The sequence below is a fragment of the Eschrichtius robustus genome, chromosome 13 (genome assembly GCF_028021215.1).
Source record: "Eschrichtius robustus isolate mEscRob2 chromosome 13, mEscRob2.pri, whole genome shotgun sequence".
Taxonomy (NCBI): Eukaryota; Metazoa; Chordata; class Mammalia; order Artiodactyla; family Eschrichtiidae; genus Eschrichtius; species Eschrichtius robustus.
In genome coordinates this window covers 4,894,356-4,922,294 of record NC_090836.1, presented here as the reverse complement: position 1 = coordinate 4,922,294, position 27,939 = coordinate 4,894,356, and the positions used below count along the sequence as shown (strand labels likewise).

At 41.4% G+C, this 27,939-nt stretch overlaps 1 protein-coding gene across 4 annotated transcripts; it reads left to right on the top strand.

Moving 5' to 3' along the window:
• The first annotated feature begins 69 nt into the window (after nucleotides 1-69).
• On the top strand, nucleotides 70-27,604 carry AKAP3 (A-kinase anchoring protein 3). 4 transcript variants are annotated; one of them, XM_068560131.1, is made up of 5 exons: nucleotides 71-512; nucleotides 5,933-6,040; nucleotides 8,737-8,832; nucleotides 18,059-20,398; nucleotides 27,132-27,458. In XM_068560131.1, the coding sequence occupies exons 3-5, from the start codon at nucleotides 8,737-8,739 to the stop codon at nucleotides 27,360-27,362; spliced, it is 2,667 nt and encodes an 888-aa protein (XP_068416232.1). In that variant the 5' UTR covers nucleotides 71-512; nucleotides 5,933-6,040; the 3' UTR covers nucleotides 27,363-27,458. The 4 variants fall into 4 exon arrangements, with proteins under 4 accessions (XP_068416233.1, XP_068416232.1, XP_068416235.1 ...); XM_068560134.1 differs by lacking the exon at nucleotides 27,132-27,458 and adding an exon at nucleotides 20,940-22,996 and having other exon boundaries at nucleotides 72-512; XM_068560133.1 differs by having other exon boundaries at nucleotides 74-512; nucleotides 27,286-27,604.
• The last annotated feature ends 335 nt before the right edge of the window (nucleotides 27,605-27,939 follow it).

The window sequence follows — 27,939 nt, the reverse complement described above, 5'->3', positions numbered from 1 at the left end:
GCGGGTCCGAGGCTAGGGTGAAGAGTGTCCCGGAAGAGTGTTGGGGAGAGAGCTGGATGGGCTGGGGGGGGGCGACGCGAGAGAGACGGGGAGGAGGGGAAATAGAAAGAAAGGAGGCTTAGGGTCGGAATCCCCGGTCTGGAGTGCACCGTAAAGATAACCTCGTATTGTCGAGGAACCTGAAGTTCACAGTGGACCAGGGACTGACTCAAGGGCAAAATGGCAGCACCGCAGCTCTCCCGACTCTCAGTTCATCGTGCCCTGAAAGTGTCCGATGGGGCGGCCCCGGTGAGGCGGGGAAGGAGGAGGCGTGGCCCCTGCGCTCGGGAAGCTCTTCGAGGAGAAAACTCGGGCCCAGGGGACAGGAGGGGGCGGGGACCAAGAGAGAAAAAGTGAGGACGAGAAATAGAAGTGAGAAAGGATGCGGTCGTGGAACCGGAGCGGATTCCGTCCGGAGCCTCGGCTCTTGATGTTCCCTTTTCGTGGCGTGTCACCAGCTCAAGTCTTTGCGGGTAGGTGACCTCGGAAACGACTTGTCTGACGTTTTCTATCATGCCACCTGTCCTTTAATTACTCTGATTTATCAAAGCCTTTATCTCACCACCGGACATGAATCCAGGGATTCCTAACTTGGACTGCCACCCAGGAGTGGGCTTCAGGGGACTTCCCTGGTGGTCCAGTGGTTAAGATTCCGTGCTTCCACCGCAGGGGGTGCCTGTTCGAACACTCTTCTGGGAACTAAGGTCCTGCAGGCCGCACAGAGTGGCCAAAGAAAAAGGAGTGTGGGCTTCAGGAAGTCTGCGAACTTCCTGAAATGTCATGTAAAAGTTAGTGGGCGTGTATGCCATCCGGACATGTTTCTAGGAAGAAACTCAAGATGGCTCTCTCTAGAGCAACGGTTTGTAATTTTTTTTTTTTTTAAACTGTGGATCCGTTGGGAGTCTACATTGTTCCAGAAAGTATAATAGTATCTAGAGCTTATGGAAATTCCAGAAAGATAAAGACTTGCATTTTTGAATACTTTCTTCGGGACAACCTCTCAAGCTCCCTGAGTAGGAACAGCAGCAACTTGTCGTGAGACATCTACCTAGGGCTTATCAGAAAACAGACTCGTTTGGGGGAATCTTTTTAGACTCAGTCATTTCTTCAGTGCTTTGTGTTTTCAGGAAGAAAGGAGTGTGCGTTGCTGGGATGGACAAAAGACATGTAGTGAGCACAAGTGGCCTGTTATTAGGCTTGTAAGGTTGGTTGGTCCCACTCTACCCCACCCCCTCCGCTTACTGAAATGTCATCTTCCACAGTGAATTGGAAGAGGAAAGAAACTCTTGAAGAAATTTTATCAGAGAAGTTTTACTAATGCTACACTGTCATATTTCTTGGCCTCATCCTATGTTCACTCAGCACTTACATTTTGCTAATATTTGATTCTGGAGTCAATAGGAATAAAAACATACCTTCCTGATTCTGATGAATTGATAGATCCCATTATCATTGGCCGCGTCCTAACACCTGTGTAATATTGCCAGTTATGTTTTATCTCCAAGTCAAACAGTGCTTCACGTTCTCAATACTAGTTTCAAGGTGGCATGATATTGTCGAAACAGCGTCGACTTAAAACTCAGAATGTTAGAGCCCAGTTCTAGTCTACCATAATTGCTTTATATTTTGGATCATTTTTTTTTATTGAGAGTGGGGGGAGGGGGAATTGCATACAAAGATATACATTATATATCCCAGTTTCTGAAATGAAATACCAGCTATGTGTTGTGAGCTGGGTAAGCTGCTACATCTGTCTAACAGGGAAGAGAACGCTTGTCCTGTTTCCTCAGAGTGCTACCGTAAGGGTCAAATGACATGGACGTGACGGTGCTTTGTCAGCTGCGAAGTGCTGTATGAGTGTTCTGTTCCCATCGCACTCAAGTATCAAAATCACGGAATGTTAGAACTGGAGGGGATCTTAAGAGATCAGCAAACTCAGTTTCTTTATTTTAAAGATGAAGAAACTGAAACAATATAAAAGATTATCAGTAGATAAATAACCTTGTTGAAGGAAGCTTGTAAACCAGTAAGTCGTTTTTGAATTCATTAACAGTTTTAATCTTTATCCTGTAGCGTTGTTCAGAGAGTCATCAAGAGTACCTAAGGTAACATTCCAAGGAGAGTGTACTGCTAATAAAGTCTCCTCAGGCCTAGAAATGGCCAACCAAATGCTCTTGGTCTGATCGATCTCAGTATGGTTCCTCAGGTCGAGAATTGCAGAGGATGGATTAGTGCTACTGCATCTCTGACCATCTAAGATTTATTATAACCCAGAGATGGTCAGTTTAGGCAAAATATCTCAGAATTTTTTTTTTTTTTTTTATAAAAGTTAAGATGCTTATAATCAAGAAGAGTCCAGGCTGGACCCCACAAAATGAAGTGATTCCATGGGCTTTGCATAAAAAATTTAGTAGACCCTCAGTTCTTTAATTTCTTATTCTCTGCACCCGTCTGGATTTGTTAATATGTAATAGTTACTTTGTTCTTTTAAATGGAATCCATCGGCATAAATTCCCCCTCCCATATCCCCTACCAAAATTAGACACTTAAATGAGAAAATTAATCTGGAGAAAGCAAGGCCAGTCCTTCCAAACTAAGCATCCGAGCCTTGGAATGTATCTTCACCCCTCCCCTTGGCCTTTAATCACTCAGTTTCTGGTAGCCTCACCACTGTTGCCATGGAGACAGTGATATCACCATTTGTGATTCTGATGTCACTCTCCAGTCCCAACAAGGGGGAGGTACATGGAAGGCTGGGGGAGGAAACAAGATCTTGAGCTGAGCACGGAACATCCCAGCATCTTCATTGACTTTAAAAGTGTATTCTGGAGTCTTCTGTGGTTCACTATTCCAGTGCTACAGAGGTAGGAAATCCCACTGGACTGAGAAAACAGCCCATTTTCTGATCCTGTGTGGTTAAAAGGGAGAATTCAGTGATAAGTGCTGGGCTAACTTTTAATGTTCAACCTTGCCTCCCTCTTTGCCCGGTCAATTTTAGTTTCACATCAGAATCTTCTGGAAACAAATGAGCCTCTCCCTCAGTACCATGGTAGCTGAACATACCATCTTTGCTGTTGAAGTTTTAATTGTGTTGCAGATTGATCAGATCTCCTTGGCCATACTTTTGGGGACAGGAGGGGGTCTTAACTGTCTGCTTTCCAATTTCATGATGTGACTGGAAGCTTGACTGCTGACTTTTCCTGTTCATGCGTGGCTGTTCCAAGAGTTGTTTTCGTTTTTGTTGTTTTTTGTTGTTGTTTTTGTTGTTGTTATTTTTGTTCCCAGTGTTCTAATAGCAGAATCAGACTGGTATAGCTCTGAGCCCCGATTCTCATCCACTTCCATCCTCTCGCTGTTAGTTCTGACTCCGTGGCTAGACAACAGAGAACTGGGGAAAGGCAGGATATATGTAGCTCTGCGGAGAATATGTCTGTACTAACAGGGCAATGGAGAAAGAGGTTATTACTAAGGGAAAGTGAAACTGTAGGAGATCCACAGGAAAACTGAACAGTGAATGGTAACCACTGAAAAAAAGACCACACACACACTTTTCTAATCCTTTATTTAAACAAAATCGCATGAAACTGATTTCATCAACAACCAAATTTATTGAGTGTCTACTATACGCCAGGCGCTTAGAGAAAGGGAGTGAGAGAGAAAAAGAGAATGGATGTAATAGAACATATTCTTCCTTTTTAAAATTAGTAATAAAAACTAGTCGAATAAATTTCAAAACTTGATCAGATATATATCAACCCTGCAAAAGCTTCATTTATGCTGCCTGTAATTTGAGTTTTTCTGTGAGTTTAGGAACCTTGAGTAAACAAGAGCTCATCCTTATGGTGAATACAGGAAACATGTCTCGAGATGGAGCTGTGGTCCAGGATACAGCACCATAACCAAGCCCCTGTATTGTTGTGCACTCCTGATTCATGATTTGCACTCCTCAGTTATCTCTGAGGTGATAATCACATTGACATTTTTAAGGAACATTTTAGGTCAGTCCTTCTGTTGTCCACAGGGTCCCTCTGTTGGCTGTAGGAAAAATTCTTAGCTTCTGGAATGTTAACCTGCAGAGCTGTGAATATTTCAATGACTATATCCATTGGGTTTTATTTACTTATTTATTTATTTATGTATTTTTGGCTCTGCTGGGTCCTCGTTGCTGCTCACGGGCTTTCTCTAGGTGCGGCGAGCGGGGGCCACTCTTCGTTGCAGTGCGCAGGCTTCTCATTGCGGTGGCTTCTCTCGTTGCGGAGCACGGGCTCTAGGCACATGAGCTTCAGTAGTTGTGGCACGCGGGCTCAGTATTTGCGGCTCGCGGGCTCTAGAGCGCAGGCTCAGTAGTCGTGGCGCACGGGCTTAGTTGCTCCGCGGCATGTGGGATCTTCCCAGACCAGGGATCAAACCTGTGTACCCTGCATTGGCAGGCAGATTCTTAACCACTGCACCACCAGGGAAGCCCTATCCATTGGTTTTAATAGTCCCTTTATGGGCCTCAATTTCCTAATCTTTAAAATGAGTACGTTACAATAAATGGTTCCTAAGGTCCATTTATCTTCACATTGTATATAGTTAGCCTTCTTTCCTTATCAAATTTAATAGATAACACAAAGCATCCTTTGCCTCTTTTATTTTCCACCCTAACTCCAGGATATTATTCACCAACTTTGAGGTTAAGAAATGGATGAATCCACTCATTGGCTCCATTAATCTCTAGATTCTCCCCTCTTTTGCATTTCGTTATGAGACATGTATACAGATTTAGGAGTCTGAATATCACTATCATCCAAAGGTATTTAAGTACCTCTTTGTATACACTATTATCCAGGACAAGTTAGGGGATTTAAAGTCTAAAACAAACTTCATGGATGCAGAAGATACAGAAAATAGAATAAAAACCTCAGGACATATGTAAGTGGAAGTGTTTGCTGAATCTATATGACTAGTAAGTGTGAAAGAAGTACAAGAGTGCTTTTGAGATATTGATTTATTTGTTTTATTGGGATAGGAGGTCTATTAGTAAATCATTGGATAAATATTTACACCTTCGATAAGTCTCTGGGGTGAACGTATCCCCCAAAAGAGTCAAGCTTCATGCAAGTCTTAACCACCCTAGCAAACTTGAGCAAGTCATTTCTTTTTTTCTCAGATTCTCCAACTTAAGAAAGAAAGAAGAAAAAATTGAGCCATCTAGAATTAGAAATAGGCTGTATTCATATATTCATTCTTTCAGCAGGCAATTAGAAGGAAAATAATTGATCTGGAAGCTGGTTTTGCAGTTAATTATGAGTTCCCTTTGTAACATGAGGATGTATATTTCTCCCGCGTCCGCAAAGGAGTGCCTACAAAGGGTTTTGATTTTTTGTTTTGTCTTTTTGGACGCTGCCATGCAGCATGCGGGATCCTTAGTGTCCCAACCAGGGCTCTAACCCTGCGCCCCCTGCAGTGGAAATGCTGGAAGCGCGGAGTCTTAACCACTGGACTGCCAGGGAAGTCCACAAGTGTTTTGAGATTCATGAACTCAGGGCACTTATTCTCTCCATTCTAGCTACTTATCTTCTGACTTCCTATTTAAGCCAGGTTTGAGATTAGGCTAAAAACTTTCAGTGTCCTCGTTGTTAAATAAGTCTGTCTACCAGTGATTTGAAGGTGGAGAATAACAATAGTCATTTCAGAAATCATTGGCCAGATGATGAAACCTTTGTTGTCATGTAGGACCCATCAGACCGCACCAAGAATGAGATCTGGAATTTGAATGTGAATGTCATTTTGTGCTCATCACTTATGTATCCCATGTGAAAAATAATAGGTCAAAATCGTTATTTGGTAATAAGAGCAATAAAGTTCACATGTAAAATCAGTCATTTTTATTTGTGTCTTTCCATTGCAGAGTCCTTATATTTCATGGCAGGAGGGGTGGATAAACCTAGGAATAGTGAAGACAACAAGAAATTAATCCAGAGCTTTCCTCATAGCTCAGAACCTATCCTCAGTAAGAGTAAGTGATCACACAACTTCCTTCCTTTCTGTACTTCATTTTCATCCTTGCTTTTTAATTGTGCTATATAACCTAAAGTCAGTAGATCCTATTGATTTTGTCATTTTCCATTAGAAATAACTCATTAAGATGAAATGTAAACTGGAGATTAAAAGACCTGCACTGTCAACAGTCCAGGACAGCCTGTTTCCAAGTCTTCTGATTCTTTGGCCAAAGAACAGTGCCATTCCTTCCTTTATGCGTGGTAATGGTTCAGGGGTTCGAATATATACACAAAACAGTGAGCTGCTGAGAAACAATACAGGGTTTAACTTCACTGACGTTAAAAGCTTCCTCGGGCTTCCCTGGTGGCGCAGTGGTTGAGAATCTGCCTGCCAGTGCAGGGGACACGGGTTCGAGCCCTGGACTGGGAAGATCCCACATACCGCGGAGCAACTGGGCCCGTGAGCCACAACTACTGAGCCTGCGCATCTGGAGCCTGTGCCCCGCAACAAGAGAGGCCGCGATGTGAGGGGCCCGTGCACCGCGATGAAGAGTGGCCCCCCGCTTGCCGCAACTAGAGAAAGCCTTCGCAAAGAAACGAGGACCCAACACAGCCATAAATAAATAAATTAAAAAAAAAATATATGGGCAGCTTCGGTAGATACATGTAAAAAAACAAAAAAACAAACAAAAAAAAGCTTCCTTGCTAGGGTTTTAAAAAAAAAAATTAAAATAAGGTACCAAGAAGGTTAGGAAATCTCAGAGAAAATTTTTAAAGAAAAGAATAATTATCTTTCCAGAGCTTGCAAGTCTATTGCAGAGAGGATCTCTCCATATAAGCCCAGGCCCAGGGGTTCTCAATTCTAGATGTACATTAGAATCTCCCAGAGAGCTTTTAAGAAATTCAGTGCCTACATTTCCACACCCTAAAACCACTGAAATAAGATTGTATGGGGATTGGTCTCTCAGATACAGTGTTTTTAAACAGTTGATCCTAAGATTCAGTATTTTTAAACAGGGCGATTCTAAGGTCTAATCAGGGTGGAAAACCCGTTGCTTATTCAAGGAATCTATTGTATTACAGTGTTAGGAAGAGAAAAGAAAGCTGTTTCCCCAGCTCAGTAATCTAAGTTAGTGGAGTGTGAAAACGGGAACGCATTCTTTTGGGAGCAGAGAACAGGTAGCTCTTGAAAGATCTTATATTTTCTTTTTAGTAATTACCCATAATGTTACATATAACAAAAATAATAAATCCACTTACAATTAAGTTTAAATCGTGTGTAATCTGTGTTTGAGTTGTGTTGGTTTTATTTGTGGGGGAGATGTCTACCCCACCACGACCTAAAGTCCTTTAAAGCAAATATTTCCAATTAACCAGATATTCAGCCCCTAATAATGCTCCATTTATTTTAAGCAATTATTTTGACAACACAATTTCATTGTTAAAAAAAATTAGGATAAGCTTTTGGACTTTATTGTAACAGAATTTTAAACCAGTATATTTGTTGGAATTAAAATATAAATATATATGCCTGTTTCACAAAGATGTTTGTGGGGCATTGGGGAGGAAAAATTGGCCATCTTATTCCACCTTGCTTATTAAGAAGTATAGATCTAAGCAACATTTATAACAAAAGAAGGGGAACTCCAGTGTGGAAGCCTGGTAATGGCATTCTGTCATGGAAAAGGAGGGCAGAGAGAAGCTTCCCATACTTGTAGATTATCAGTGGGCAAATATGATAATTAGTCATGTTTCCAAGAAGTAGCAAAGATGCGGGGCTGCAGAAAGTGGATGAGACTGAGGCCAAAGGCCAAGGAGTAAATGGATTAGGGGCCATGATGTTCACCTGTGAGATGAGGCAGTGAGAGCAGCAGGTATAAGCAGTTCTTTCAAGAAAAATGACTGCAAATGAGAGAAGAGAGAAATAGTAGCTAGAGGAGGCTTGGGAGGGAAGAATACGTGTGAAATAAATTTCAGCTTTCGGGGAGACCAGGTAGATGGTGGTGCCATTACAGAGGTTAGGAAACAGAGCAAAGAGTTGGGAAGGTTATGAAAAAATCAACATCAGCAAGGACGTCACTGCCTCCGAGGCCCTTTGGATGGTGTGTATGACATCGCCCTTCTCCTGGCATTCAGGTATTTGGTGGAACCTTGGAGAATGAGAATTCCTCCAGGACCCCTGGCTAATTGGAAGAGGGATTAAGGAAGCCCTTAATCTTAAGGAAGAGATACTAGACTTACTGCTAATATAAGTAAGTTAGTGCTCTAGGAATTAATTACAATGAAGCCTACATTACTGTAAAAAGTTGGTGGAGGCAAGAACAGAGAGGGACAAGTAAATTAATTCTATTCTGATCACATTGAGCTTTGAGCATGTACTGAAAATCCAAGATCTGGAAGGTCTGTCAAGCCAGGACACAGAGAGCAGGACGTGTCTGCTTAGGTTCATTCACGAGCAAATCTATATTACGCACCTCTAGAATACACCAGCCCCTGGCCTCTCCACTAGAGATACATATGCTTAAGAAATCTTCCTGCAGTTGGGAGCTGAGGATGAAGAGGTCCAGAGTTAAGTGGGTGTGGAGTAGCTCTTGGGACAGGCCTCTGTGGAAAGCATCTCTCCTATTTTCCGCATCTCAGCCTTTTACCTTATTTCTCCTTCCGTATAACTAGCCCTTTTGATGACCCATTCTCATTTTTTTTCTTCTTCCAGATGTCAGACAGGGTTGACTGGTTACAAAGCCAAACTGGAGTTTGCAAAGTTGATGTCTATTCCCCCGGAGACAGCCAACCCCAGGACTGGAAAATGGTAAGTGTCAGCCGCCTTATAAATCCTGAGTTAGGAATATGTGCCATTAAGAGTAGCTTTATTCTCTCTGCCACCACCTCTTATTCTTGAAGATGAAGTTACTGGGGGGAAAATGAACTCCTTTAGAGCGAGTGATATTGTCACTCTGCCTACATCATTCAGCTTAGTATCAGGCACTGTAAGTCAGTCCCATCAGAAGATGGAAACCGCGCCAGTAACTGAATATCAAAAAACTGTTCAGTAAAAAGTGTCTAACTAAGTTAACTACTAAAAGCCGTGAAAGAAGACTCAAAGAGTTCCAGAAGCAGCAAATGCAGAAAGCAGCTCCTACCCCTAGGCTGAAAGAGTGAACAAGGAAGAAACTAAGGCTCACGGAAGCTCCCTCGCCCTCAACCAAGGCTGCTTCAGATCTCCTTGGAGAGAGTGAGCTGCAGCAGGACAGCCATCTGCATCCCAGTGGTGCTGAAGGCACTTGCCAGAGGGTACGGGGGGGGGGCCAGAAGGGAAACGCCTCCCACCTGTGCTGACCACGTAGTGCCCCTCCAGTGCCCTCTGTCAGCAAAGCCAGCTGCCAACGGAGAAGTGTTTAAAGAGTCCAGTTCCAGAGTCACAAAGCAAGACAAAAAAGGGCGGACTTGGAGCTGAGAGACAACAGTGAATAGCTGGCACAGACACTGTGCTGAGTCTTAGGGTCAGAGATAGAAAAATGAACTAGAATTCTCTCCCTTTAAGGATCTCACAGTCTAATGGAATCCCCATTGTAATCCTCACCCTCAGGACTAACATTTATCAAACACCTCCTTGCATGTAATGTTACATGATGCATATTCTGTTTGTCCAAAATCTATTTGGTCTGCCTCATATAGCCTAAGAAAGAAAACATTAATAAATCTACATTAAGACATGAGGACATACAGATACTAGATATCCAGTTAATGTAGAATAAGTGCTAACCAAAACTGCTTCCACTAGACCTTTTATTTACTTCTGCCCCTCTCTTTAGAAAAACAACAAAAAAATGAGTTTCAATATTAAAGTAACAAAAATTTCTCAATTTTTCAATACGTGAGAAGCACTCTAGCGGATGTAGTAAAGAATGAAGCAGTTTCTGTCCTCGTAGACCGTATCATTCATTTGGGAAGATAAAAAAATACACGTGCTCTAAATAACTAGTAGACACCAATTATAAGAAGTTCATGGTAATTTGCCAAATGGATTTTCTGGACAATAGTTGCTCTGGGTGTTTAAAGAACAGATCATTTCGAAGTGGGAGATAGGGAAAATTTTATAAAGTATGCTTAATTGAGATAGAGGTAAAGAGTAGGACGGGAGGTATATGTGTTGACTTAACACTAAGCTACTGAAGCAGAAGATGGCTGAGGAGAGAAAATTAAACCCCTTAACCCTTTTCATATTCTCCTTCAGGGCCATGAAAATTTTCCCTGTTCTTAATTAAGAAAGACTCAGAAATAACTGGGCATCCACCTTCCCCAACTGTTCAAGATACTAGTCTATAAGAAAGTTAAAGGATGCAAGAGGGCAAAAGGTTTGGAGGAGATGGGTGTTTGATTGTCAACTCCATCAATAGAAAAAGAAACAGGGTTAGTATTTCCGCCAGTCACTCTGACTTCATCAGCTACTTCTGCAAAATTCTTCTGGATTGAGTGGAATAATGCACATAGGGTGCACACGTTTTAGTTTAAAAAACATAAATAGACAACTGAAAACCTAAAACGCACCAAGCTAACACAACTCTTTAGACTCCGTCACGAAGCTCGATGCTGTGCTATAGGGTTGTTTTTCCTTAATATGCTGTGAAAAGAATTGAAAAGGATAAAAAGTAAAATCTACATCTGCATTGTAATAAGACTGTACATGTTACAGCCTAATTTTGGAAACATGCCTATTTGCAAATAGTGTGCCCATCTGTAAAAGTAGGTAACATTAAGGAATAATTTTCAAAAAAGGGCAAAATCGAGACTCCCAATTAGATATAAAAATGAATGCATGTTAAAGATTTTTTCAACTAATTAATGAGGAAATTGGTGAGAGGTATTACAACCAGTTCAAAGGAGAATTTTTTTAAAAGGTACACTTACAGATCAGGAATGTTGAAATGAATGTGCAAATCAAGGCAAAACTGGCCTCTTCCACAGCTAAACCTCCGCTGGACAGAAGTTACATGTTTGTAGACACGTTGAATTATTTTGCATTGCTATCAATTATCTGCAGCTTACAGAGTTGTAAAGTAGCTCACACAGAATCAGAATCAGGTTATGTGGACGGCTATATGCAATGCGCAGTCTACAGACTATGGACTATGGATAGTGCATAGTTTTCTATTGAAGCACAAATGTTTTTCCTACATTTACCTCCATTTTTATTGAAAAAGTCTCAAAATAAGATAAATTTTGATCACAAAATAAGGCTAGTCTCATCAGATTTGGTCTGATTATCTATATACTTGCGGCAACCAGATAAGCCGTAAGTTTGCTTTACTGGAACTTTTTATAAGGAGTCACAGATTGGCCTTTAGCGGGATCTTTTTTTTTTATTTTATTTTTTTTTAATTTTATTTATATTTTTATGCGTCGGGTCTTAGTTGCAGCACGCAGGATCTTCATTGTGGTGCACAGGCTTCTCTCTAGTTGCAGCATGCGGCTCCAGAGCCATGGGCTCTGTAGTTTACGGCACGTGGGCTCAGTAGTTGTGGTGTGAGGGCTTAGTTGCCCTGTGGCGTGTGGGATCTTAGTTCCCCGACCAGGGATCGAACCCACGTCCCCTGCATTGGAAGGCAGATTCTTAACCACTGGACCACCAGGGAAGTTCCAAACTGGCTTTTAAAGACCTCCATTATTTGCTGTCCTGAGAGCAGGGAGTCAAAACTAAGAAACACTCTCCACCAGGTTTCACCTGCAGTCCCTAGAAAAATAGGCATGTATTCTGTTGGATTCCTGTGAAACTCTTGTTCCTAAATATAGTCTCAGCCACTTATATTAATCATAATTTTTAACCTAAGTACTTTCCAATCTATTTCACAAAGAAACCTGAGAGAGAGGAGGTTTACAATGGTGAACTGTCACATAGCAGCTGAAGTGCAGACTAACAGAGCTTATGGACCAGACAGGACGACTCTCTACAGACGTACACATCCCTTATACAATCGAAGTGGCAAAAACACACATTCATTAACAGACCCAAAGAGTTAACCTCTCTATAGTAATAAAAATAGAAAGCAAAACCATATAAATTACGCTTAACTATTAGTGTTTCACTACTCTATCTTACTTAGAAATGATCTAAGTATCCAGTGAATATCCATTAATTAGCTCAATTTAATACCAGTCCAGTGTTTTAAGTTACATAAAGGTGTTGGAAATTTATCATCAAGCTGACATACTATAAAACATAATAACTGTTGAAACAAAGTTTGTCAGGATAAATATTCAATTTGATTAAACACATTTATATTTTTCACGATCTTAAACATTAAGTACAAGTAATACTAGCTGATTGGATCTGCATAACCTGTATAAGTTTATGAAGAGCACATCAACATAAAATAAAAACGCACACTTAACGTTATACCTAACACTGGTAAATCAGAAAAGACGTAGCTGTTTTTATTAAACCAAAATTATTAAACTAATCTTATTTACCAAAAATTTACCCAACTATGTGAACTTAGATTCTTAAAATATTTCTGACTTAGGCTCTGTAAGAATACTTTTTCCAGTCAGAATAAGAGATTCTTTTGCTCAAGAAACTTTATAATATTAACTTGTTAATACCATGTGGAGGTAGGAAGACGTTATTACTTACACTTAATGCTTTTCTGAATGGCAGACACATAATGATTCAAACACTGATAAACAGCTTAGAGCCTCAATTCTAAACTTTCATCCAGTAGATTCAAATGCCCAGTTTTCAACCAAAAACATTCACAAGGCATACAGAGAAACAGGAAAGTATGGCCCATTCAAAGGAAAAAAATAAATCAACAGAAACTGTCTCTGAAAAAGACCCAATGGCAGATCTACTTTAAAACGACTGTCTTAAAGCTGGTCAAAGAACCAAGGGAAAGATGTGGAGAAAGTCAAGAAAATGATATATGAACAAAGTGGAAATATCCATAAAGAGGTAGAAAACCTAAAGATAAACTAAAAGAAATTCTGGAGCTGAAAAGTACAATAACTGAAATGAAAAAATCACTAGAGGGATTCAAAGGCAGATTTGAGCAGGCAGAAGAAAGAATTAGCAAAACTGAAGATAGGACAAGGGAAATTATCAAGTCTAAGGAACAGAAAGAAAAAAAGGATTGACGAAAAGAAACAGAGCCAAAGGGCTCTGTGGGACACCATCAAGAGAACAAACATGCAGCATGGGAGTCCCAGTAGGAGAAGACAGAAAAAAAGGGACAGAGAGAATATTTGGAGAAATAATGGCTGGAAACTTCCCAAATCTAATGAAAGATGTGAATATAAACATCCAGAAGTTCAGTGAACTCCAAATAGGATGAAGTCAAAAGACCCACACTGGGATACATCATAATCACACTTTCAAAAGGCAAAGACAAATGGAATATGGGTAGAAGTGATGTTTGTCACTTCCAGGCCTGGACAACAAAAGTTTCTCATTCAGTCCTCCACAGTCTCTGGTGTTTCCCATACACTGGCTCAAAGGAAAGATTCTGAGTCCCTAAGGGAGGGCGAAACCATGCAAAAGCAGAGCCTGAGTCCCTGAGTCACTGCAAAGAAGGCTGCTCATCAAATGCCCTCTCTAAATGATGTTATATACAGACACTGCAATATATAATATACAGACACTGCAATATATAATATATAATATATATATATTATACAGACACTGCAATATATAATATATAATGTGCAATATATAATATATATAATAAAACAGACACTATTTTATTATAGTTTATGATACACATCATTCATCTCCCCTAAATCACCTCTGCAAAGTGGTCTATCAGGTTGGTCCCCCTGGTGAATAGTTTGTACACTGGATCCCACTGAATTTTCCATTTCTTGGAAGTCTCTGCTCTGACTCCACCACCTTTTCTCTGTCCCTTTCTCAGACACGCATACAGGCAGCTCTCTTTCCTACAGCTTTTTCTTAAAACTAGATTTTGTCCTTTTAGAAGTTCACCCTTGTTACTGACCTTTGGTTCAGAAAAATAATTTTTTAAAAGATTCATACAGAAACTCAGTAGTCTCTTCACACCTCCCACCCAGGCTGATGGGAATGAATTGCAGGACACACCCCTAGCCATGCTCTCTTCCAGCACTTCTGTTTTCACCCAGAGCAGTACTTCCCATACATATAGGAAGTCAAGTTTTATTCCCTAGCACTCCCACAGCTGGTTAACCATGTTTCACCACATTACCCTAACGATCAAGCTTCTTGACTTCTCTTCCTCTTCTCTTACCTCTTCTGAAGTCTAATCTTCATTTGACGTGTTTAAGGAGTACTACCTGTCTGATACATTCCATTTCAAGTGTACAGATTATTTTGTGCACATTATCTCATTTAATCTTAATCACAATCATATGAGGAAATTATTTAAAAATAATAATAACTACCATATGATCCAGCAATTCCACTTCCTGGTATATATCTAAAGGAAACAAAATCACCATCTCGAAGAGATACCTACACCTCTGTGTTCATTGCAGCATTATTAACAACAGCCAAGACATTGAAACAACCCAAGTGTCCATTGATGGGCAATGAATGAAGAAAATGTGGTTCATATATACAGTGGAATATTACTAGAAGAAGGAAATCTTGCCATTTGTGACAACAGCTGCTAAGTGAAATAAGTAAGACAGAGAAAGACAAATACCATATGATCTCACTTACATGTGGGCTCTAAAAAAAAAAAAGAACACATAAACTCATAGGTGCAGAGAACAGATTGGTGATTGCCAGAGGTGGGTGGGCAAAATGGGTGAAGGAGGGCAAAAGGTACAAACTTCCAGTTATAAAATAAATAAATCCTGGGAATATAATGTACAGCATGGTGACTATAGTTAATAATACTGTAGTGTATATTTTGTATATTTGAAAGTTGCTAAAAGAGTAGATCTTAAAAAAGCTCAGCACAAGAAAAAAATTTTTGAACTATGTGTGGTGATGGTAGACGTTTGACTTATTGTGATGATCATCTCACAATACGTATACAGATATCGAATAATTACAGGTGTTGTACACCTGAAACTAATATAATGTTATATGTCAACTATATTTCAATGGAAAAAAAAAAAACTTTTAGTCATGTGTCAAAGGTAAACACAGAAACCCAAAACTCACCTGTCCAGAGGTTAAAGAACCCTTCTCCTTCCAACTAGGCACAAAATTCCAAATTTGATTTGAGCTTAAGATAGGCAAAAAATACTAGCAAAATAGATTTTCTGTTGTCTGTCACCAACAGAGAATAGATCTCTATAAACCATTAATCCATTAAAGAAATCACCAAATGGTGATACAATAAAACCACGTTCTCAAGCATTGCTGCCACCGGTGATTATTGGCCATGGAAAAACCAAAATGAAAACCAAAACCAAAATTCATAGAGAGGAAAATTAAAACCAGAAAAACAGAACGTCTGCAAAGTTCTATTGCCCTTTGGATTCACCTTTGGGGGCCTAAGAAAGGACGCACCTGGTACACTATCCTCATGGTGACATTTACCTCTGTTAGGCAAATCTGTTGGACATCTTGGCAGAGACTTCCAAAACTGTCAAAAGATCATTTTCAGAGAAAGGTGAAATAATGACTCTCCTATGAATACAAAAATAAATCATGTGAAAGATTTTATTTAACTTATTCACGAGGAGCTGGTGCAGTTCAAAGGAGAATCAAAGGAAAAAGACATAAAGATCAGGAATATTGAAGTGAGTGCGCAAACGGAAGCAAAACTGACCTTTTCCACAGTGGGAGAGGCAGTAGGTAACTCTTCCCTGGTCACAATTAATATGTGTGGAGACAAGAATTATATTGCATTCCTATCAGTTATCTACAGTTTACAGAGTTACCAAATAGCTCTGAGAGAATCAGAATCAGAAAATGTGGAAAGGTATGCTGTAGATTATGCATAGTTTTCTACTAGAGCACAAATTTCCTTATAGTAGCTATTATTCAAATTAGCAGGACCATTTAGGAGGACTTTGAAACCAAGCTCTATAGCCCACAAGCAACTTAAACAAGCCTGTAGAGGTCCAGCTGCTTTTCTCTTCTTCCCAAGTCATCCAAACATAACAGAGTACTGTAGGGGTGGAGAGTGCCAATTTTAGAGTCCAAACTAGATTTGAATACTAGCCCCCATCGTGTAGTAGCTGTGAGATGTTAGTCAGTATTTAACTTCTCTAGGCCTCAGTTTTCCACCTGTGAAACTGGAAGAGGGATACCCACCTTACAGGGTATGTATGAGAATTAAATAAAATAACATGCATAGAGCACTAAGCACAGTGCCTGGTAGACCTAAGCATTTAACAAACAGTAGCCAGCAATTCTATGATACTTGGTAGTTAAAATACCAAATTATTCTTTAAAGATGGGCAGTACTTGTGGTCATCCCCAGATAGATATAACTCCAGTCATTGCAACAATCCCTTACATTTGGTGGTAAATAGGATACTTTTACATGCATTCTTATTTTAGCCTATGTTCAAGTGAAGAGTATAGATTACAGTAGGTGAATGTATAAATATGTCCATGTGCTTATCACAGCTAATGTCCACCAAAGGATCTGCATTCACTCACAACTAATAAATTGTCCACAGATACTAACTCCTCAATTACAAGTCAGATTTTCAACTTAAGTCATGTCAAAGAGTCCACTGGAAGCCATTGAACATATCAGATTGTGCTTGTGTAGCCCAGTAAAGTGATGAATTAGGCACAACTGTCCTTGAATTTTCTAATTTTTTGAAAACTGTGCTGGAATAAGAGACCTAAATAAAACAGATCAACCATAAAAAAATAGCAATTATTAGCAATACATGAAAACTCTGATTCAGCTCAAATGCTACCTCTGTAGCTGCTGACGGTCAGATCTTTTTTTTTTAATAAATTTATTTATTTAATTTATTTTTTTGGCTGCATTGGGTCTTTGTTGCTGCGCACGGGCTTCCTCTAGTTGCAGCAAGTGGGCCCACTCTTCGTTGCAGTGCACGGGCTTCTCATTGCGGTGGCTCCTCTCTGCTTCTTAAAGTATTTTTAAAATTTATTTATTTATTTATTTATTTTTGGATGCGTTGCGTCTTCGTTGCTGTGCGCGGGATTTCTCTAGTTGCAGCAAGTGGGGCCACTTTTCGTTGTGGTGCCTGGGCTTCTCATTGCAGTGGCTTCTCTTGTTGCGGAGCACGGGCTCTAGGCGCACGGGCTTCAGTAGTTGTGGCACGTGGGCTCAGTAGTTGTGGCTCATGGGCTCTAGAGCTCAGGCTCAGTAGTTGTGGCACACGGGCTTAGTTGCTCCACGGCATGTGGGATCTTCCCAGCCCAGGGCTCGAACCCATGTCCCCTGCATTGGCAGGCGGATTCTTAACCACTGTACCACCAGGGAAGCCCGCAGTGGCTCATCTTATTGCGGAGTATGGGCTCTAGGTGCGCGGGCCTCAGTAGTTGTGGCACACGGGCTCAGTCGTTGTGGCTCATGGGCTCGAGAGTGCAGGCTCAGTAGTTGTGGCGCACGGGCTTAGTTGCTCCACGGCATGTGGGATCTTCCTGGACCAGGGATCAAACCCATGTCCCCTGAGTTGGCAGGCGATACTTAACCACTGAGCCACTGGGGAAGCCCTGACAGTCAGATCTTAAGGACAGATGTTGTTGGAGTCAGTATAGCGCAGTGGCGAAGAGCATGGGCCCTGGAGTCACTGCCTGGGTTGGAATTCCTCCTCTGTCAATGATTATAGCTGTATAACCTCAGGTAAGAAACTAACTTAAAATCTCTCAGTTCTTCAATTTCCTCTTCTGTAAAATGTGGGTAATAAGAGAGTTTAAGTTTAAGTGTAAACATTTAAGTTTACTGCCAGAATAATATTAAATGAGATAACAGGCCTAAAATATTTGCAGCAGTGCCTGCACTCAATAAATGTCAGTTACATCTATGGGGCTGATGGAGCAGTTAAGACTTGAGAGAGGCGACCATTTTTGTAACTGATCTTTGAGGTTGTCCTGAATATCCCATATCTTTGCTTTGTTATAGTTGGATGAATCCTTGTCCATTTTTAAGGAAGCCTCACATGATCCCATCAGAGTGCTCAGCTGGCTCCGCAGAGACCTGGAAAAAAGCACAGCAGGGTTCCAAGATGTTAGATTCAAGCCTGGAGAAGCATCATTTGGTGGGGAAATGGTCAACTCAGGAGACCCACGCAAAAGTTTCTGTGTGGACTATTATAACACCACCACCAAGGGCAGTCCAGGGAGATTGCATTTTGAGATGAGTCACAGAGAGAACCCTTGTCAGGGCCCCAGTGCCCACGTTGCTAACAGGAGCTCAGTAGACGAAGTTTCCTTCTACGCCAGTCGCCTCACAAATCTCGTCATAGCCATGGCCCGCAAGGAGATCAACGAGAGGATTGACGGCTCTGAGAACAAATGCATCCATCAGTCAGTGTACATGGGGGATAAGCCCGCACCCAACAAAAGCCTGAGCAAGGTGGCATCAGAGCTGGTGAACGAGACTGTCTCTGCCTGTTCCAAAAACTCCACCTCGGATAAGCCTCCTGGCTCCTGTGACAGAGCCTCAGGAACATTACAGAGTCCCCTGAATTTAAAATACAAAAGCGCTTTGAAGATCAAGGACAGCACCAAGGAAAGCAGGAGTCCAGACGACAAGCCTTCTTCTAGGAAGTCTTTCTTCTATAAGGAAGTGTTTGAATCTTGTAACGCAAGCGATGCCACAGAGGGCGGAAGGTCCTTACCCGCAGAGGGAGAGATGTTCAGAGAGCAGGAAGGGCCCGATGACTTCACAGCTTCTGTCAGTCAAGGGATCATCACCTACGCTAACAGTGTGGTGTCTGATATGATGGTCTCCATCATGAAGACACTGAGGATCCAAGTGAAGGACACGACCGTTGCCACCGTCCTGCTGAAGAAGGTCCTGATCAGGCACGCGAAAGAGGTGGTCTCAGATCTCATCGACTCCTTCATGAAGAACCTCCATGACGTCACAGGGGCCCTCATGACTGATACGGACTTTGTCTCGGCCGTGAAAAGAAGTCTCTTCTCTCATGGAAGCCAGAAGGCCGCGGATATCATGGATGCCATGCTGGGTAAACTCTATTCAGTGATATTTGCCAAGAAACCTCCTGAGGCTGTCAGGAAAACCAAGGACAAGTCTGAGAGTTATTCCCTCATGTCCATGAAAGGAATCAGTGACCCTAAAAACCGAAACCTCAACTTTGCATCCATGAAATCTGAAGGTAAATTGAGGGAAAAAATATGCCCTCCTGCACCCAAACCCGAGAAGGAGAAGACTTGTGTTGAAACTCTGGGTGAGCACATCATCAAGGAGGGACTGTCCCTGTGGCATAAAAATCAGCAGATTGAAGGAAAATCTCCAGGTTTCCAGTGTGCACCGTTTGTAGCTTCCAACAAACAGTATAAACCTGCGCCAGACTTTCCCTTGGGAGTTCCCTTGGATCCTTGCAACGTCAGTCCGTCTGTGCATCACCCAGAGCAACTGGAGAATGTTATGTATGATTCAGACTCCTGGGCCAAGGACCTGATCGTATCTGCCTTACTTCTGATTCAGTACCACCTGGCCCAGGGGGGAAGCATGGGTGCACAGAGCTTCCTTAAAGCTGCTGGCAGCACCAACTTGCAGGCCAACAAGTCCCCTGCAGTTTCCGATGAGTCCGGCCTTAGGTCTCCTCATATGGGGGTTGACCAAGAAGAAGCAGAAAAGAAGGGTCTGATGAGCGCTTTCTTCAACTTCATCCGGAACTTACTCGGTGAGACCATTTTCAAGAGCGACCGTAGCTCTGAACCCAAGCCAACGAAGGAAGAAGACAGTCCCCAGTGTGAAAGACCTGTAACTCCTTCTCCCATCAAATTAAATGAAGGCGATGAGGCTGGAGGTACTTTTGCCGGGCTGACCAAGAAGGCTGCTAACCCGCTAGATGACCACATGAACGGGCAAATGGTAGAACATCTGATGGACTCAGTGATGAAGTTGTGTCTCATTATTGCCAAGTCCTGTGACTCTCCGTTGGCAGAACTAGGAGATGATAAGTCTGGGGATACCAACTGGCCAACTTCAGCCTCCCCAGATCGTTTACGTGAGTGTTTGCCAACCAAGGGCACAGGGACAGCAGAGGTCCTCCTGAAGAATGCTTATGAAGCTATCTATAACGAATTGAGAGGTCTGTCAGGACAGCTCCCCGAAGGGTGTGCAGCTCCCAAAGTGATTGTCAGCAGTCGCAACCTAACCGATACGCTTCAGAACAAGCAACTCCAAGCCGTTCTTCAGTGGGTGGCCGCCTCTGAGCTCAATGTCCCCGTTTTGTACATTGCTGGTGACGATGAAGGGATCCAGGAGAAGGTAAGGAAGTAGAATCGGGAATTTGGGAAGATTTATTAGGGGTTCATTAGGGTTTTAAGTTCTTTTTTTCTTTCTGAATGGAAAGAGAGCCACGAGAAGGGTAGAATGGGGACAGTAAAAATTTGAAGCTCATGCCTCATGGTAGAGATAATGGGTAAATTAAAATTCAATTTTGCCCAATAGGAGGCGTATCAAAGGGTAAAAGAGAGATAAATCATTTTTTTTTCTCTTTTTTTTTTTCTGCATATATTGATGGAAATGCACAAATAAGGAACCTCCAAGAGACTTGGTGAAAGAATCAGATTAAGGTCTGGGCTCAGGCTGAATTCTGCATGACAGCTTTGCCCAAAGAATGAGAAGGAGCTGCTGGGAAGCGTCACATCCTGGGGATGTGTTGCCGGGCCGGGGAGGCGGTGGGGCGAAGGGCTAGACTGATGATGGCCTTTTCAAGCCTGTCATTCCTCTCTTAGCTGGTGGTCTAGGAAGTGCTGGGGATTTGAAGGGATTCAATAAATAACATCCCTCTTCCCCTCACCCTAAGTTCTGAATCAATTGAGAAGTAAGACCAAAGAATAAGGCAGATGGAAAGTCAGCTTATTACTGTTATTACTGATAAAGGTAAGTGTGCCTCCTAACTCCTTTCTTCTCCCAGTTTAGGCCTTGGAACTGCTCACTGAAGGGAAATTTGGGGTCCAGAAAGCTTTTATTTATGTAGTTGCTGTTTCATGCTAGTGTGGGAGAATTAAGAGAGACCGTCTCTACAACACACACACACACACACACACACACACACACACACACACACACACACACACAGGATTTTTTATTATTTTCCCTCAATTGAGAAAAGTAGAACAAGGGCATTTTAAGTAGTAGGAGGTGGCACAAAAGGCTGGGATTATTTACAAAAAGCATTCATCTTCTTAGAAACCAGCGGATGTGGAGGAAGAGGCTTTCTCTGTTTAGTATGTGGTATTAGTAACCCTTGTAACTGGGTTACTTGGTTTATCTGATGACCGGGAAGACACAGTGTAGCGTACAGAATAGGCCACACTCAGCCTAAACGAGAAACTGTGTCATCTGTAGACTTGCTACTCGTGTGGTCTGTGGACCAACAGCATTGGCATCGCCTGGGAGCTCAGTACAGGTGCAGAACCTGAGGCTCCACTCCTGACCTACTGAGTCAGAATCTTCGCTTTAGCAAAATCCCCAGGTGATTTGTGTGCACGTTCCATTTAGGCTAAAGGACGGAACGTGGAGATCCAATCTTAGATTTATTGCTAAGAGTCCTCGGCAAGTTCTGTCTCTTTACAGTTTTTCCAGTCTGTACAACAGACAACTGTTTTGGCACGTAGCAATTAGCGGATGGGCCTATATTCACAAAAGCTTTAGACTGATGAAAAAAGTCTAAAAAGCCTAGCTTTCATGTGTACAATGTGTGAAACAGGCTTTGTTCTGACACCGTCTTTTAAGTCAGCCTCATCATACATAACACATTCTGATTTTAGATGACTTTGAATTCGAATGTCTATGATCTAATTCTGTAAAATGAGCACAGTAGACTTGCAGGCCTCCTTGTTCTACACACACGCACGTCTTTGCCCAAAGTAAAGACTATCATCTATTTTCTTAAAGGAGAGGAGTGGAAAGGGGGAACAGCAGCCCATCCAGACTTCAGCTAGTGAGTGGATTTGCACTGAGCATCAGTGGGTTTTTAAGAACAGCTGGATGAGGTGTACATCAAAGAAACTACCTAAAAATGAGTCGCAATTTTTTTTTTGGGGAAGAGATTTAATTAACATGCAAGTATTTTCATGCTGGTGCAGGTGATTGAACCTGGTAACACTGGGATGCCCATGAGCCCAATTCCTTTAAACAAATTTGCATCCATTTCTGAATAGGTCATGTGTGCATAGTTCAAAATCCAAAGACCTTGGAACTGCTTGAATTTCTCATCTTTATCTCCCATCCCATTGCCCTCCCTGGAGAAAACCATTCTGATCGATTTCTTGTTTATCCTTCCAGAAATGCTTATGCATGTACAAGTTAATACTTATATATACTTATCTTTTTTTAAGTCACAAATGGTAGTCTTTTATCTATGTGTATATATTCTCTTCTGCAACATACAGAGTTGCCACGTTCTTTTCTAATGGCTGCATATTTACTGTATGCAGGTGCTGTGTGTAGCCACTCTTCTATGGATGCACATTTCAGTTACCAGTATTTTGCTGCTGTAAGCAATGCTGTACGCAGATTCAAATGTATCTGAACGTGTGCTTGTAGATTTGATATGTATTCCCCAGTGCCTTTTATAGAGCTTGCACCAACAGTATGACAGTGCCTATTTCCCACAGTTTAACCAACAGTCCATTCCAGGCTTTTGACCTTTGCCAAGTGTCGCCTTACTTTTCACATGTCTTATTAGGAACGAGGGTGAATACCTTTTCATTTGTTTAAGAGCCATTTTTGAATTACCTTTTTCATGGATGAATTACTTGTTCGTGCCCTCTGCCCATTTTTCTCTTGGGTTGTTGGTCTTTTTTTCTTTATCTCTGAGAGTTTTTTTATATGCAAGGAAATTAGCCTTTGTGATATTAGATGTGATATTTTTATCATTTGACTTTTGATTGGTGTTTTTCGTTGTTTTTGCCATACAGAATTTTTTAAATGTTTATGTAGTCAAATATGGCAGTTTATCTTTTATTTTTCCTAGATTTTGTGTCGTATTTTGGAAAACATTCTCTACCACAAAATATTAACAAAACTTCCCCATGTTTTTCTTCTAGTACTTTTATGATTTTTTTAAAAAATGTTTAAGACTTTGATCCATGTTGAATTTGTTTTCATATAAGGTGTGATGTAGGGATGCAATCTCTTATTTTTTTCCAGATAGCTGTCTTTTTTTTTTTTTTTTTTAACATCTTTATTGGAGTATAATTGCTTTACAATGTTGTGTTAGTTTCTGCTGTATAACAAAGTAAATCAGCTATACATATACGTATATCCCCATATCCCCTCCCTCTTGCGTCTCCCTCCCACCCTCCCTATCCCACCCCTCTAGGTGGTCACAAAGCACCGAACTGATCTCCCCGTGCGATGCAGCTGCTTCCCACTAGCTCAGATAGCTATCTGTCTTTTTTTTCTAAGCTTTCTATTCTATTCCATTGAATCATTTGTCTATTCTTACTAGTTTAATACTATTTTCATAGCATATTGATTTAATTACTGTACTTCTGTAATATGTTTTCATATCTGATAAGGACTAGAGACTCCATATTTCTCTGTCTCAGAAATTTTCTAGGCTATATTTCTCAGTTTCACCACCAGCCCATAGGCAACCATCAACCTGCTTTCTTGCATTACAGATTTGCCTTTCCGATATTTTATATAATGGAGTCATAAACTGTGTAGCCTTTTACATCTGGCTCTGTACACCTAGCATAACGTTTTTGAGGTTTATCCATACTGCAGTATATGTCAGTCGTTCATTTCTTTTATTGCTGAATATTTCATTTTATATGTTTTCTCTATCCACTCACCAGTTAATGGACATTTGAGTTGTTCCCACTAGCTGCCTGTTATGAGTAACGCTTCTGTGAACATTCACACACACATCTTTGTGTGAACATAACGTTTTCATTTCTCTTGGGTGACAAGGGGTGTACTTGCTGCATCTTACGGTAAGTATACTTTCTTAAGAAACTGTCAAACTGTTTTCCAAAGCGGCTGTACCATTTTACGTTCCTACCAGCAGTTTTTGTTGATTTCAGTTTCTCATTATTCTTTGTTTTTAAATTATAGCTGTTATAGTGGTTTCTGACTGTGGATTTAATTTGACATACATACGTTAAAATGACTAAAGATGTTGAGCATCTTTTTTTATGTGTTCATTAGTCATTCATATATATTCTTTGGTGAGTTGTCTATGTAAATCTTTTGCCCATATTTTGACTGGGTTACAAGAATATAAAGTTACAAGTATTTATGTATTCTGGATACAAGTCCTTTATCAGATATATATGATTTGCAAATACTTTCTCTCAGTCTGTATCTTGTCTTTTTACTTAGTGGAGTGCTTCAAAAAGCAAAAGTTGTTAATGATGACATCTAATGTATCACTTTTTGCTTTCATTGCTTGTGGTTTTGATGTCATATCTGATAAATCTTTGCTTAACTCAGTGGTTCTCAACTGGAGGCAGTTTTGCCCCCAAGGGGCATTTGGCAATGCCTGGAGACGTATTTTTTTGTCACAACTGGGAAGGGGGAGTCCAGTGGGGAGAGGCCAGGGATGCTATCAACATCCTGCAGTGCACAGGACAGCCCCTCAGCAAAGAATCACCTGGCCATGTGGTCAGTAGAGCCACATTGCGAAACCCTGACCTAATAACCAGGGTCATGAAGATTCTCTTGTTTGTTTTCTTCTAAATGATAATTTCAGCTCTAATATTTAGGTCTGTGACCCATTTTGAGCTCATTTTCATGTATAATATGAGGTAGGTGTCTAGATTCTAGATTCATACTTCTGCGTGTGGGTAAGCAGTTGTCTTCAGCACCTTTGTCGAAAAGACAAATGGACATCTGGCCCTTTTGAATTCTTCCCCCTTTATACCAACAGAATCACCATAAATGTTGAGGTTCAAGCTCTCTTTGATTGGTGTTTTCATGGTACATCTTCTTCCATAATTTTACTTTTAACTTACCTATATCATTTGAAGTGAGTTTTTCCATAGGCAACGTAAGTAGGGTCATGTTTTTTTAATCTATTCTGACAGCAGTTGGTGTGTTTATAGACCATTTACGTTTAGCCTAATTATTGAGATGCTTGGATTTAGGCCTATTATTTTAATGTTAGTTATGTTTATTCTCTCTGCTTTTCCTGTTTTTCCTTTTGTTGCCTTCTTTTGGATTATTTAAACATTTTTTGGTTCTCCATTTTAATCTATCGTGTTTTTGTCTATATCTCTTTGTGTAGTTTTTTAGTGGTTTCTCTGGGGATCACAATAACATACCTAACCTTTCAGAGTCTAACTAGAGTCAATCATTACCACTTAAATTGGAATGTAGAAATCTTCCTACCATATAGGTCCCTTTACCCTTCTGCCTTAGGTTGCAGTTATTTTATGCATTTAGTTGCAAAAATCCTTAGGCAATGTTATTTTTGCTTTCAACCATAAAGCACATTTTAAAGATTGGAGGCAAATCGTTTATTGTTTACCCTGAGATTTTTACCGTCTCTTTTGTTCTTTGTTCACTCCTTATGTTCCCAGTTTCCTTCTAATACCATTTTCCTTTTGCCTGAAGAACAAGAGTGCATTTTCTGGCGATGAATTCTCTTAATTTGATCCAAATTTTTCTTTATTTGACCTTCATTCCTGAAGTATATGTTTGCTGGACATAGAATTCTGGTTTGATAGTTCTTTTCTTTTAGTGCTTAAAAAATGCTGTTTCACCTCCTCTGTTCCTCTGTGGTTTCTGACGAGAAATCTGCTGTCATTCGAATTGTTGTTCCCTTATACAAAATGTGCCATTTTTCTCTGACTGCTTTTAGATTATTTTTTTCTTTTTCTTTAGTTTTCAGCAATTTGATTACAACAGGTCTTGAAGTGAATTTCTTTGGGTTCATGTTATTTCAGCTTCACTACGCTTCTTGAATTTGTCAGTTATGTCTGTTGGCAAATAGGGGAAGCTTTCATTAAGTATGTTTTCTGTACTCCCCTTTTTCTCCTCTCCTTCTGGGATTCTGATGACATAAATGTAAAACCTTTTGGAATTGTTTATTTTCTCAGTCTTTTTGAAAGAGGTTTAATCAATCTCTTACCCTGTTCAGTGCGACGCATTTCTATTGCTCTTTCTTCAAGTTTACTGGGTTTCCTCTCTCATCTCCGTCCATTTAGTTTTCATTTTGGATTTTGTATTATTGTTTAGTTCCAAAATTTCCATTTGGGTCTTCTTTATATCTCCTCTTTGTGGAGACTTTGTCTTTCCCTTTGTTTCAGGAACATCCTTATGTATTGGGTTGGCCAAAAAGTTCATTTGGGTTTTTCCTAAGATGGTATGGAAAAAACCCGAACGAACTTTTTGGCCAACCCAATATTTCAGTCTTTGCATAGAATTTCCCCTGAAAAAGCTCCTGATATTTGGCCTGTTAATTTGCCCTTTGACTTTCTCATACAGTCAGGTGCAGAATGCACAAAATATAAAATTTGATTAGTTTGTTGCTGCAAGGATTCCAGGTGGAATAGCAATGTACTGTGCTCATATTAGAATACTTGCTTTGGCTCATTTTTTCCTCATTTTAAGCTTGGGAAGAGAATTAAACATAGGGTTCAGAGACCTGGGTATGAGTATTACCTCCGCTAATTTCTAGCATTGTATTACTGACAATCTTCACCTCTCCGGGCAGCAGCTTCATGGGGGTTGAATGGATCTTTGAGTCACCTTTCTGCTCTAACATCCCAGTGTTGTCTGGTCTATGGGGCAGGGAAAGCAGCACCCACATTTGTCCTTTGTCTCTTTCTCTCCTGCGCTTGTCAGTCTTGGGACAGTGATGGAGCCCGTTTTATGATGTTACAGTGAACTTAAGAACTTCAGAATCCTTAGAAGGCAAGAACACCATTGACCAAACACCCACTGGAAGTTTTTAGTCTTAGTGGGAAATCACATTTTCCTTATCACGGACAGGGGGATGTTACTTAAATTAAGGGCGATGTAACCACCTTTCTTCTGTCAGACAGGCCAGCGGGCGTCCCGGTTATGGACATCTCCTCAGTGTCTCCCTCGAGGCCCTCCCGCTGCAGGGGCTCGTTTGCCCTCGCCTTGGCAGCCCGTCCCCGCCCTCGGTGGGATGCTCTGCCCCCCACCACTGCTTTCCTTCCCTCCCTCAGCTACTTCAGCTCTCGGCAGCCGCCGTGGAAAAAGGGCGCAGCGTAGGCGAGGTTCTGCAGTCGGTGCTGCGCTATGAGAAGGAGCGACAGCTGGACGAGGCGGTGGGCAACGTCATGCGGCTGCAGCTGCTGGACTGGCTGCTGGCGAACCTGTGACGGGGGCCGCCGCTGCTCTCCCCCTTCCCGCGCCGGGCCCGGCCCTCGCCCCCTGCCTGCCTCCTCCCCTGCGCAGCCCCCGCCTCCGCATCCTCACGGAGCCCCGGCGTCACCTTCGTACCACTCACATCCGAGACGTGTCACCTTGTGCTAGCCCCTTCCCTGCCCATGTGAGCAAGGACATAAAATAAAAAAAAAATTGCAAATTAATGGCTTCAGGTATTTTGTTTCCTTGGCATCCAATGGGACAGTAAGGTGAAGCGATCTCAGCAGTGAAAAAAGAATCCGATGGCTAGCAGAAGAAAAACACTGCCGGCCTGAGAGACCCCCCCCCCCCCAGACGCCACTTGGCCTGTTGTCTTTGGATACCCCCATCTGTGCCTTGCGGCTCCCCTGCTTTCAAGTGGTCCCTAAAAATAAGCCACCATTTATCAAGCGTCATTTCAGCCCTTTATAACCGTGTAGATATTTGTCAGTATCCAATCTAAATCCTCTTAA

Excerpts from the sequence above, each read along its gene's own strand:
- AKAP3 (XM_068560132.1), top strand. The coding sequence starts at position 8,737 with ATGTCAGACAGGGTTGACTGGTTACAAAGCCAAACTGGAGTTTGCAAA. Across the intron at positions 8,833-18,058 it reads AACCCCAGGACTGGAAAATG|TTGGATGAATCCTTGTCCAT; the intron begins GTAAGTGTCAGC and ends GCTTTGTTATAG. Across the intron at positions 20,399-27,131 it reads ATGAAGGGATCCAGGAGAAG|ACAGGCCAGCGGGCGTCCCG; the intron begins GTAAGGAAGTAG and ends TTCTTCTGTCAG.